The sequence below is a fragment of the Salmo salar genome, chromosome ssa13, assembly GCF_905237065.1.
Source record: "Salmo salar chromosome ssa13, Ssal_v3.1, whole genome shotgun sequence".
In the NCBI taxonomy this organism is placed as follows: domain Eukaryota; kingdom Metazoa; phylum Chordata; class Actinopteri; order Salmoniformes; family Salmonidae; genus Salmo; species Salmo salar.
In genome coordinates, this window is record NC_059454.1 from 58,595,671 (window position 1) to 58,609,067 (window position 13,397).

The window sequence follows — 13,397 nt, forward strand, 5'->3', positions numbered from 1 at the left end:
GTTTTTCCTAGCCACCGTGCTTCTACACCTGCATTGCTTGCTGTTTGGGGTTTTAGGCTGGATTTCTGTACAGCACTTTGAGATATCAGCTGATGTAAGAAGGGCTATATAAATACATTTGATTTGATTTGACACTGATGAAGATTACAATTAATAAAAGTCATAGCGGCAATGGATGCATAGATCTGGTAAGGTTAGCCTGGTTATAGCAGTTTCTTTAGGAGCGGAAACACAGTGAAGAATCGTTCCCTTCAGGAGAGAGAGCAAGAGACTGGGCGGTGGATATGCTTTTTTAAATGCCAATATCAATATTGACTGTGGTGGAATGTTCTCTGGCCAGGAGGGATGCATACTGAAGACTGGGCTAACCTGGTTTCACACAGTCTTCTCTTTGTCTTGCCCTCACTACACCCACACAACTCCTCCACAGGACTGGTAAGCACTGCATACACTTTACTATCAAGACCTAGCTTTACATTTTTGCCTATAACAAAGTCTATATCTATTTGAGAATGTATTCAGTCTTCTATTTTGAATAAAACTATTCAAAATCGAATGCTTGCCGAACATAACAAATTGGTTTCTGTTCCTATTCTCGTTTTGTAGGTTTTGGAGTGCCAGTCCAAACTGCCAGAATGCTGTTAAGAATCTCCATGATCTCAGCTCTTCTTGCATACTGTAAGTATATTGTCCAGTAGTAAATGCAGGCTACTTTACCAGCCTGTTAGAGCATGCACCATGGAAGAGGGGTTGCATTTAAAAGTGGATTTCAGTCAAAACAATAAACACACTCAGTGCCTAGTACCCCCACAGCAACAGTGCATGAAGAGAACCGTATTAAGTGGCTGTAAATGAATGTAAACAGAATCCTCGGGGGTTTCATCAGCTTACTGGTGGAATGACTGTAATTTACAGCATAATGGAGTGTTTCATGCAACAGTGCATCTAACCCAGGGTGCTAGGTGCTAGCTATCAGAGTGGCTTTGAAGGACTGGTGAGCAACAGGCAGCATCCCTCTTTTTTACTTTCTTTTATTTCACCTTTATTTAACCAGGTAGGCTAGTTCTCATTTGCAACTGCGACCTGGCCAAGGTAAAGCAAAGCAGTTCGACACATACAACAACACAGAGTGACACATGGAGTAAAACAAACATACAATCAATAATACAGTAGAACAATCTATATACAGCATGTGCAAATGAGGTAGGATAAGAGAGGTAAGGCAAAGTAATTACAATATAGAAATTAAACAAAATAACACTCCTATTAACGCAATGAAACTATTCAACTGTCTGTCATAGTAAAATAAGACACTCTACCATGCAAATAGACGTGTTGTCTAAGTATCTGTAAACAGGGCTCCACCTGGTTGTATAAAAACTACCAGTGAGTGCTATTTAACCTAACAACAAGTCCATGTGGACCAGCATGTGCAGTTAGTTGTGTCTGAGATGTTTGTTCATATCAGGGGCTGCCTGGGTAATCCATTAGTATTGATTTATCTAGAAAATCCAACCCCACTGCATTTCCTTGAGGTTACAATGGTGTCGCGCGTGCCAGAGAAAATTGCTTTCCGTACGCCCTGACTATGCCTTAGTGATAAGTAGCTCATTTCAATTACAAGGGCCAGCCTGTGTGTTCAGGTGCCATGACTGATTGGAAATTAATTGTGCAGTTGAGAGTAATAGAGTTAATGAAGAACCAACACTAGTGTTGAGGCCTGGATGGGAGCAATGGCTGCCAGTCGGAATAACTACAACCTGCCCATTAACCACTAAGCTTAGAAGTTAGCGCCTTGTTACAGTTTTACCTGTGGAGGACCCTGCATGCTCTTTACAGCGTTGTTGCAGGACAAGTTAATTCATTGAGAGTGATTGAGAATCCCCCCCCCCTTGCTCTCTCTCCTACATCCAAGTCCTGCTGTTAGGTTTTGCTCTTGAACGTGAAAAGCAAAGGGATGGAGGGGTGAAGAAGGTTAAGGAGAAGAAGGTCGGAGATGTCATTGAAGTAAAAAAGGATTTGAAGGTGGGAAAAGACAATAAAGGAAATAAGAAGAAGGTTGAAGATGTTGTTGAGGTCAAAAGGGATCCAGAAGTGGGAAACAACAAGAAAGGAAAGAAGCTGACCCGAAACGAAAAAGTCAAAGGCAAAGAGACAGGAAGTCCAAAAAGTGACAAGGAGCCAAGGAACAACACTGTCTGCTCCAGCATCGGTGGCATCTGCCAACGCAGTTCCTACATCTGTCAGGGGAGGTACCTGAAGGACAAGTGTGCTGCACCTAAGACACACCAGTGCTGTATGCCAGGTGACACACTACTCCATAACTCTCTGCTTGGTAGTTCACATTAGGAGTCTTTTGGCGTTTTTCTATGTTCAGTGGTAACACAGTCTCATGTCTTGTCCCTACAGCCGGGGCTTGGAGTGTCCTGTGTGCCAGTCACCATAACAACAGAGTGAGGGGTTGTGACTTGTTTGGCTGTGGGGGCTTCAACTCTAGAAGGTCTCTGACATGGGATGGGGCCTATTTTATTCTCTTTTGGGGACATTTCACAGAGCTTATCATACCTCTCTGAGCTTGACACTGCTCATGTTTAAACCACAGAAAGATGGGTTACATTACTGAGAATATAGGTTGAAATATACATCTAAGGCGGAAAGTAGCCTAGCGGTTAAGTTTAAGAGTATTGGGTCAGTAACCGAAAGGTTGCTAGTTTGAATCTCCAAAACCAACTTGGCGAAAAATCTGTCAATGTGCCCTTGAGCAAGGCACTTAACCCTAATTGCTCCTGTAAGTCGCTCTGGAGAAAAGCGTCTACTATATGACTAACATGTAAATAGGCATGTCTAAATATGCGTTTGCATCAAAGGATAAACATATTTTGTATGCTTTCTCTCACAGAGATGGTGACAGCCTCCACAAGGCAGTGGATGTGGTGTGTGACGATTACAGCATTGTCAACGCCCCCTTCTCAGGTACCCTGAGGGGGCCAGTGGTCGGTATCCAGTACGATGGCGTCAAACTTACCAACTCCGGTGAGCAATTCGTACTGTACAGTATACACTTGTAGCTTCATTGCCGTAGACTTCACATTCAGCAAAAAAACACACAAGAGACTGGTAACTCAAGGATGCTCCTATACCATGACTGTGAGAGTGGAACCTTGAACAGCACTAACTAATTATTATAACCTTTCTAGACGATCTAGTAGCGTGTAATGGGGCATTAGCTAAGCCTGTGTTCTGTCCAGGCCAGAGGCTGATGTCTCCTTTACGGAGGAAGTAACGAGGGATTTGGAGGGATTAGCCACGGTAGTGGAGGAGGGCTGAGATCCCACTGAACTCCCCTTTGCCTTTGACACTTGGACCTGGCTGCTTTTGAATTCCCATCAAAGGCAGCTAATGCATAATGATCTCTAGTAACCGCCGTCGTTAAGGCCACAGCCATGCGTCTGCATTAGCCGTGTGCATCCTGGCCTGATAAGCAGCAGTGCGGGAAACGGGTAAACAACATTATTCTGGTCCTCGCTACCTCTAATTGAACCGCAGTATGGGAGGAACACATGTTCCGTCAGACTCTTTCATCTTTGTGCAAACTGTAGCGTGATTAGGCCTCACAACAAATGAACAAATGAACGATCATCTGATTGCAGTGCAGTGTTGAAGAATGAGGCAATAAGCAGTTTTCCACGGCTTCCTAATGTCTGTTAGTGTGAGTGCCAGTCTGTTTTTGCTATCAGGGCAAGAAGATCTGGGACTAAATGGGTGTTGTTCATATTATTATTGCTTTACGCTTTATCATAACCAAGGTCTGATGTGCATCACAAGATGATATTGTCCCACTGAGCTAAAGCCTGGGCAAGTCTTCAGGTCTTCAGGCAAGGTTGCTCAAGGTTACTCATCACGCAAGGGTCGTTCACCGAGTCATCTCCCTTACATTAACAGTCTTTTCTTAATTTGTATGACAGAGTACTGTGTGAAGATCTTCAACATCCGTCCGTACCGCTACATGGGGCCCATCTCGCAGGGGGAGGCCCTGGGTTACCTGCTGCCCCTACAGGAGCGCTTCTCTGGCATCACTTCACACATGGAGCTGCAGATGTGTGACCGCTCCGACCCATCACCATACATCTGAACCCTCCTGGGCCACATGTGACAGGCCTCTATAGACTGAGGCTGGGGACACAGATACTTTTCTGAACCCCAAATACTGATTTCCCTAATATGTGATGAAGAAAAAAAAACTCTCTCACCCATTCACTTTGACCACATCCCTAGTACTATAGATAAACTACAACCATATTTCTCTTGGTATTCGTCTCTATGGTCCTCCCATGTGAGTGAATAGGCCAGGTACAACTGCAATTCTCCTTTGCGCCATCAGAGGGCATTTAACAACAAAATGTCCCTAGATGCAGTATTCATAATGTACCACAAGATGATGCTACATCTCAACACAAACCTCTGTGTTGAGCTGAAAATGTATCACAAAAATAGCTCATCCATGCCAACTTCAATTAACGTGTGTGTAGGGCCTACTATTTGGATGGCATTCTTGCGTTTACAAAAATAGAAGGCAAACACAGTGGACAAACAGCACTCCAACCCCTTAATTGTCTGTTTTTCAGCTAATTTTAACATTTATGTCTTTCTAAATGTATTTGTGTTTTTCCACATATGAATGTAGTGCATGTTCAATAAAAAAGGCAAAACAAACACTTTATAGCACACTCTTTCTGTGCATCTAATCAATACTCAACTGAAATGGAAAGACAGAGCGACCAAGTAGGCTCTACCATATCAGTCATTCCATGTGCAACAGAGAAGGATTGCATCAAATATATGTATTTGTTTTTACTGCTTTAAATACTTCAGTAACCAGTTTATAATAGCAATAATGCCCAATGGGGTGTGGTATCTGGCCAATATACCACAGCTAATGGCTGTATCCGTGGTATATTGGCCATATACCACACCCCCTCGAGCCTTATTCCTATTATGAACTGGTTACTGAAGTAATTAAAGCAGTAAAAACAAATGTTTTGTCATACCCCATGGTATACAGTCTCATATACCACGGCTGTCAGCCAATCAGCATTCAGGGCTGGAACCACCCAGTTTACATTTGCCAGTATAGAGTGCCCTTCAAACAAGTGGATTCATGTCAAGATTAGACGGCTCTGTTTGACAGATTCTGATCTTCTTTTGCTTGAGATGGGAAAAAGTAAGATATAGTCCATGTGCTCCTTACAACAAAGGACCCATTCATTGTCAATCCAGACAAAAACAGAAATAAATGTGCTCTACTTTCCTAGTGAGCTAATTTCAGTGCTGGTAGACAGATGGTAGAGACAACATCATTTCACATTAAGAGCATATTATTCATGGCACCACTCAGATTCAAGGCAAATTATTGAAGTGTTTATGTCAGATTTATCTTGAGGGAAAACATGCCAAAAGCCATTTGGTCTGTATCACCGGATCTACCTCCTCACGGTAGATATCTGAAATGGGACTTTTGAAAGGATTCCAAAGCAGAATCTCTATCACTGAGGATGCCAAATCATCAACGTCTTTATCCATTGTATTACCTTCTACAGTTTCATATTTTAGTCAATGCTCTTATCCAGAGCAATTTAAAGGCACAATTAGGGTTGATTTGATTTGACATGCCTTGCTCACGGGCACATTGTCAGATTTTTAACCTAGTCAGCTCGGGATTCAAGCCAGCAACCTTTCAGTTACTGGTCCACCACTTTTATCCACTAGGCTACCTGCCGCCCAGAGCCAACCAATTATACCTGCATTGTTTTTGTGCTTGGCTCAGAGTTATACAGTATATGTACAGAGTGAAGGAGGTTCTGTACCTACACCACCCTCTTGTTGGTGACATCCATGGGCAACAGCTCAGCTGCAACTTAAGTGAGTAGCAGCAGCTTGTGTGAATTTTGGCTCACCACCACCAACCACAACCTTCAGGGATGGCTCATCCTCGTCAATTGATGTGTCAACTATATTTAATGATGACAGAGACAAGAAGACCAGGCACTGATGTTGAGTAACAGATAAGAGCATTGGGTTTCTACACCCTGTTGTTAATCTAGAATTATTGTGGGCATGAGGGAAACTTGCCAGGCATGTGTGTGGCATTCTTGAAGTTGTGCCTTGGTATAAAGTCTTTGGCTGATTCTTAAGGATATTTATTGATCTTGTTTTACAGTAGATATTATAATGTTTACATTATAAAATCATATCGAATAATACAGGATACACTGAGTGTACAAAACATTAGGGACATATGCTCTTTCCATGACATAGACTGACCAGGTGAATACAGGTGTAAGCTCTGATCCCATATTGATGTCACTTGCTAAATCCACGTCAATCAGTATAAATGAAGGGGAGGAGAAAGGTAAATAATAATTTTTAAGCCTTGAGATAATTGAGACATGGATTGTGTATGTGTGTCATTCCGAGGGTGAATGGGCAAGACAAAATATTTACGTGCACCAGTTTGTGTCAAGAACGGCAACGCTGCTGGGATTTTCACACTCAACAGTTTCCTATGTGTATAAGAACAGTCCACCACCCAAAGGACATCCAGCCAACATGGCACAACTGTGGGAAGCAATGGAATCAACATGGGCATGAAAAACCGAGCAGCGTTGCAGTTCTTGACACACTCAAACCAACTACCATAATCCGTTCAAAGGCACTTAAATCTTTTGTCTTGCCCATTCAGCCTCTGAATGGCACATGATGTACACAATCCATGTCTCAATTGTCTCAAGGGTTAATAATAATTTTTTTAACATGTCTCCTCCCCTTCATCTACACTGATTGAAATGGATTTAACAGGTGACATCAATAAGGGTTCAGAGTTTTCACCTGGATTCCCATGGTGAGTCCATGTCATGTTTTGTTCACAGTATATTTGTCACGGGTGTCGTAGGGATTGGACCAAAACGCAGCGGGAACGTGTAAACTCTTCTTCTTATTTTATTAAAGAAGGAAAACAAAAGAAACACGTATACAAAAACAACAAACGACACTAAACAGTCCCGTCAGGTGCACGAACACAAAACAGGAAACAACTACCCACAAATCCCATAGAAAAAACACCCCTTTTAAATAGGACCTTCAATTAGAAGGAACGAGGAGCAGCTGCTTCCAATTGATGGTCAACCCAATAAACACCACATAGAAATAGACATACTAGAACTAACATAGAAATAGACTAACAAGAACATAGCCCAACAAACCCTGAAACACTCTAAACAAACACCCCCTGCCACGCCCTGACCAAACTACAATAACAAACAACCTCTTTTACTGGTCAGGACGTGACAGTACCCCCCCCCCCCAAAGGTGCAGACCCCGGAAGCCCCTCACAAAAATAAACACACAAAAAATAACAAATAAATAATAATAATAATCCTAACTAAAGGGAGGGAAGGGAGGGTGGCCACCGTCACCGACGGTTCTTGTGCTACACCCCCCCTCCCCAACCTCCTACTACGGAGGTGGCTCAGGCTCCGGCCTTACTCCCCAACCTAACCTGTCCACCCCCCTAAATGCTTATTATATTTTACCCCTCCCGAAGTCTCTGGGCTATGGCGCATCGCTGAAGACCTCGGGCTGATACACGTCGCTGGAGACCTCGGGCTGATGCGCGTCGCTGGAGACCTCGGGCTGATGCGCGTCGCTGGAGACCTCGGGCTGCTGGGCGACTCTGGGAGCTCCGGACTGGAGGGCGACTCTGGGCGCTCCGGCCTGGAGGGCGACTCTGGGCGCTCCGGACTGGAGGGCGACTCTGGGCGCTCCGGACTGGAGGCCGACTCTGGGCGCTCCGGACTGGAGGCCGACTCTGGGCGCTCCGGACTGGAGGCCGACTCTGGGAGCTCCGGACTGGAGGCCGACTCTGGGAGCTCCGGACTGGAGGCCGACTCTGGGAGCTCCGGACTGGAGGCCGACTCTGGGAGCTCCGGACTGGAGGCCGACTCTGGGAGCTCCGGACTGGAGGCCGACTCTGGGAGCTCCGGACTGGAGGCCGACTCTGGCTGCGCCGGACTGGAGGCCGACTCTGGCTGCGCCGGACTGGAGGCCGACTCTGGCTGCGCCGGACTGGAGGCCGACTCTGGCTGCGCCGGACTGGAGGCCGACTCTGGCTGCGCCGGATCCGGACTGTGGGCCGACTCTGGCTGCGCCGGATCCGGACTGTGGGCCGTCTTTGTCGGTTCCGGACTGTGGGCCGTCTCTGTCAGTTCCGGACTGTGGGCCGTCTCTGTCGGTTCCGGACTGTGGGCCGTCTCTGCCGGTTCCGGACTGTGGGCCGTCTCTGCCGGTTCCGGACTGTGGGCCGTCTCTGCCGGCTCCGGACTGTGGGCCGTCTCTGCTGGCTCCGGACTGTGGGCCATCTCTAGACGGGGCACTATCGCCGGACGCTCTGGACGGTGCACTGTTGCCGGACACTCTGGGCGGGGCACTGTTGCCGGACACTCTGGGCGGGGCACTGTTGCCGGACACTCTGGACGGGGCACTGTTGACGGACACTCTGGACGGGGCACTGTTGCCGGACACTCTGGACGGGGACTGCGCACTGAAGGCCTGATGCGTGGGGCTGGCTTAGGAGGCGCCAGACTAGGGACACGCACCACAGGGCTAGTGCGAGGAGCAGGAGCAGGACGAGCTGGACTGGGCTGACGCACTGGAGGCCTGGTGCGTGGGGCTGGTACTGGAGGTATCAGACTGGAGACACGCACCTCAGGGCTAGTGCGAGGAGCAGGAAATGGATACACCGGGCCATGAGTAGGCACTGGAAGTCTGGAGCGCACCGCCTGCACAACCCGTCCTGGCTGGATGGTAATAGTAGCCCTGCACAAGCGGAGTGCTGGCACAGGGCGAACTGGGCTGTGCAGAGGCCTGATGGCTGCCGTGCGTAGAGCAGGCATAGGGTAGCCTGGGCCTAGGAGGTGCACTGGTGGCAAGATGTGCTGCGCAGGCATCCTCCTTCCAGGCTGGATGCCCACTCTAGCACGGCACTTGCGAGGTGCTGGGATCGCTCGCACCGGACTGTGCGTGCGCATGGACGAGATCGTGTGCACTTCCGCATACACCGGCGCTCTCCTCTCCACACGCTCCCCATAATAAGCACGGGGAGTTGGCTTAGGGCTCCCTCTTGGCCCAGCCAAACTACCCGTGTGCCCCCCCAAAAATATTTATTGGGGGTGCCTCTCAGGCTTCCTTGCCAGCCGTGTTCCCGCATAGCGTCCCCGGTCCTCTTCAGCCTTCCTCCATGGTCCTTCTCCCGCTAGTAAATCAAATCAAATTTATTTATATAGCCCTTCGTACATCAGCTGATATCTCAAAGTGCTGTACAGAAACCCAGCCTAAAACCCCAAACAGCAAGCAATGCATGTGAAAGAAGCACGGTGGCTAGGAAAAACTCCCTAGGAAAAACTCCCTAGAAAGGCCAAAAACCTAGGAAGAAACCTAGAGAGGAACCAGGCTATGAGGGGTGGCCAGTCCTCTTCTGGCTGTGCCGGGTGGATATTATCTGCTCCCAAGTCCAAAACTCCTTACAGCTCTGCTGCTGCTCCTTCCTCCGCTACTTGGTCCATTGGTGGTGGGTAGTTCTGTCACGGGTGTCGTAAGGATTGGACCAAAACGCAGCGGGAACATGTAAACCCATCTTCTTATTTTATTAAAGAAGGAAAACAAAAGAAACACGTATACAAAAACAACACTAAACAGTCCCTTCAGGTTCACGAACACAAAACAGGAAACAACTACCCACAAATCCCATAGAAAAAACTCCCCTCTTGAATAGGACCTTCAATTAGAAGGAACGAGGAGCAGCTGCTTCCAATTGAAGGTCAACCCAATAAACACCACATAGAAATAGACATACTAGAACTAACATAGAAATAGACAAACAAGAACATAGCCCAACAAACCCCGAAACACTCTAAACAAACACCCCCTGCCACGCCCTGACCAAACTACAATAACAAACAACCTCTTTTACTGGTCAGGACGTGACAATATTATAGGCTAATCACACAATAACCAGAATGTAAATTAGTTATAATAACTGTATAGATGGGTTATAACAGTAAAAGCTGTAAATCAGTTAAAATCGGTCTCCTTCCCCACAGCTTTGGGATCAATTCCACTTCATAACGAAGTGTATCAAAAATAAAAATTGCCCAAAGACATTCACTCAGTGAACTTCAAAATTAAATTTGAACATGCCTATATCCTGGATAATAGCCTTTGAAATACTGTATCTCCTCTTGGTTGCTGACTGTGGGACAGTACAGTGCTCCTTTCGCTTTAAAGAGGCAGGTTAGCATTTTTCATCATGAATCTTGTTCTGGTGGCAGCTCTGCAGAGTGGTCACTAGCTGGCACAGCCACAAAGTCATAAAATCTTAATTTAAACCTAACCATAACCTTAACCCTAACATTTACCACACTGCTAACCTTAATGCCTAACCCTCACCTTAAAGTAAGACCAATAAGCTAATTTTAGTTTTCATTAATTATTATGATATAGCCAATTTTGACTTTGGCCCATCTAGAGAGGAGGGTGTAACGGCGACCTGCAATTTGGGGCGTCCTCTTTATACCTCTATTGGTACATTTTTTAAGCTAGGAGGCGGGGCACTGCTTTCCCGCAGTTCTGTTAACAACAGCTATGGGCAGGTGTTTGGCAGGCTGGAGCGAAGGACACTTTGTGATAGCTAGGACTCACAGCAGGAGAGTACTGGGATAGATAGCTAGAGAACTAGGACACCGGTAGACAGTGTCCTTCACCTATCGGGCACCGACCCTATCTTGCACTGACCCTACGCACACTCACTAGACTATATATACACACCATATACACACACACTCACTCACCCAAACACATTCACATACACTACATACAGTACCAGTCAAAAGTTTGGACACACCTACTCATTCAAGGGTTTTTCTTCATATTTAATATTTTCTACATTGTAGAATAATAGTGAAGATATCAAAACTATGAAATAACACATATGGAATCATGTAGTAACCAAAAAAAGTGTTAAACAAGTCAAAGCATATTTAATATTTTAGATTCTTCAAAGTAGCCACCCTTTGCCTTGATGACAGCTTTGCGCACTCTTGGCATTCTCTCAACCAGCTTCATGAGGAATGCTTTTCCAACAGTCTTGAAGGAGTTCCCACATGTGCTGATCACTTGTTGGCTGCTTTTCCTTCACTCTGTGGTCCAACTCATCCCAAACCATCTCAATTGGGTTGAGGTCAGGTGATTGTGGAGGCCAGGTCATCTGATGCAGCACTCCATCATTCTCCCTCTTAGTCAAATAGCCCATACGTAGCCTGGAGGTGTGTTGGGTCATTGTCCTGTTGAAAAACAAATGATAGTCCCACTAAGCGCAAACCAGATGGGATGGCGTATTAATGCAGAATGCTGTGGTAGCCATGCTGGTTAAGTGTGCATTGAATTCTAAATAAATCACTGACAGTGTCTCCAGCAAAGCACCCCACACCATCACACCTCCTCTATGCTTCACGGTGGGAACCAAACATGTGGATCTGTTCACCTACTTTGCGTCTCACAAAGACACGGCGGTTGGAATCAAAAATCTAAATTTTGGACAAAGACCAAAGGACAGATTTACACCGATCTAATGTCCATTGCTCATGTTTCTTGGCCCAAGCAAGTCTCTTCTTATTATTGGTGTCCTTTAGTAGTGGTTTCTTTGAAGCAAATCGACCATGAAGGCCTGATTCACGCAGTCTCCACTGAACAGTTGATGTTGAGATGTGTCTATTACTTGAACTCTGTGAGGTGTTTATTTGGGCTACAATTTCTGATGTTGGTAAATCGAATGAACTTATCCTCTGCAGCAGAGGTAACTGTGTCTTCCTTTCCTGTGGCAGTCCTCATGAGAGCCAGTTTCATCATAGTACTTGATGGTTTTTGCGTCTGCACTTGAAAAAACTTTCAAAGTTCTTGAAATGTTCTGCATCGACTGACCTTCATGTCTTAAAGTAATGATGGACTGTCATTTCTCTTTGCTTATTTTAGCTGTTCTTGCCATAATATGGACTTTTACCAAATAGGGCTACTTCTATGCTTCACGGTGGGAACAAAACATGCGGATCTGTTCACCTACTTTGCGTCTCACAAAGACAGGCCAGGGTTGTGGGTTCGATCCCCACGGGGGGACCAGTACGGAAAAAATAAAATAAAAAATGTATGAAATGTATGCATTCACTACTGTAAGTCGCTCTTGATAAGAGCGTCTGCTAAATGACTAAAATGTAAAAAAAAAAATGTATACCACCCCTACCTTGTCACAACACAACTGATTGGCTCAAACGCATTAAGAAGTAAAGAAATTCCACAAATTAACTTTAAACAAAGCATACCTGCTAAATTAAATGCATTCCAGGTGACGACCTCATGAAGCTAGTTGAGAGAATGCCAAGTGTGTGGAAAGCTGTCATCAAGGCAAAGGGTGGCTACTTTGAACAATCTAAAATATTAAATCTATTTTGATTTGTTTATTAACACTTTTTGGTGACTACATGATTCCATATGCGTTATTTCATAGTTTTGATGTCTTTACTATTTTTCTACAATGTAGAAAACAGTAAAAATAAATAAATAACCTTGGAATGAGTAGGTGTGTCCAAACTTTTGACTGGTACTGTACGAACACATACACATGACACACACGCATACTGACACACACACACACACACACACACACACACACACACACACACACACACACACACACACACACACACACACACACATATATATATCTACCTCAAATGCCTTGTACCTCTGTACATTGATCTGGTACTGGTACTCCCTGTATATCCTTGTGTATTTTATTTTATTCCTCGTTACAAGTTTTTTTTTTTTTTACTCGGCATCGTTGGGAAGGGCATTTCATGGTAGACAAGCATTTCATGGTAAAGTCTACACTTGTTGTATTGGGCACATACCAAATAATATTTGATGTGATTTTTCCTGCAGTTCTGTTAAGGACGGCGAGGGCAGGTGTTCGGCAGGCGTTAGTGAAGAACACTGTGTGATAGATAGTAAGCTAGCTTGGATACCGGTAGACAGTGTCCCTTGCCCCCGAAAAACTCTGATAATACATTTATTTCCCTCTTGAGATGCATTTTAAGCGCATAGACAATCAGAGGAAATCCAGAATACCAAAAGGGTCACACAAGCATGAAGATAGCATGCTCCAGGGTGGCCTTCATGCAGGAACAAATGGGATGCTCGAGGGGGGCGTTTCTACAGTGCAGCATTGCCCACATGCAGGAACGCCCCGAATTGCAGGCCGCAATCACACACTATTGGATCAAGCAGAAATCGCT

General features: G+C 45.5%; 1 protein-coding gene across 1 annotated transcript; it reads left to right on the forward strand.

Annotated features, from left to right (window-relative positions):
• The first annotated feature begins 336 nt into the window (after nucleotides 1-336).
• LOC106567508 (uncharacterized) lies at nucleotides 337-4,715 on the forward strand. The gene is made up of 6 exons (XM_014136821.2): nucleotides 337-435; nucleotides 607-678; nucleotides 1,916-2,305; nucleotides 2,410-2,500; nucleotides 2,900-3,033; nucleotides 3,966-4,715. Exons 2-6 carry the CDS (start codon nucleotides 636-638, stop codon nucleotides 4,130-4,132), a joined length of 825 nt encoding a protein of 274 aa, XP_013992296.1. The 5' UTR covers nucleotides 337-435; nucleotides 607-635; the 3' UTR covers nucleotides 4,133-4,715.
• Nucleotides 4,716-13,397: the final 8,682 nt, after the last annotated feature.

Excerpts from the sequence above, each read along its gene's own strand:
- LOC106567508 (XM_014136821.2), top strand. The coding sequence starts at position 636 with ATGCTGTTAAGAATCTCCATGATCTCAGCTCTTCTTGCATACT. Across the intron at positions 679-1,915 it reads CTCAGCTCTTCTTGCATACT|TCCTGCTGTTAGGTTTTGCT; the intron begins GTAAGTATATTG and ends CCTACATCCAAG. Across the intron at positions 2,501-2,899 it reads GGGGGCTTCAACTCTAGAAG|AGATGGTGACAGCCTCCACA; the intron begins GTCTCTGACATG and ends TTTCTCTCACAG.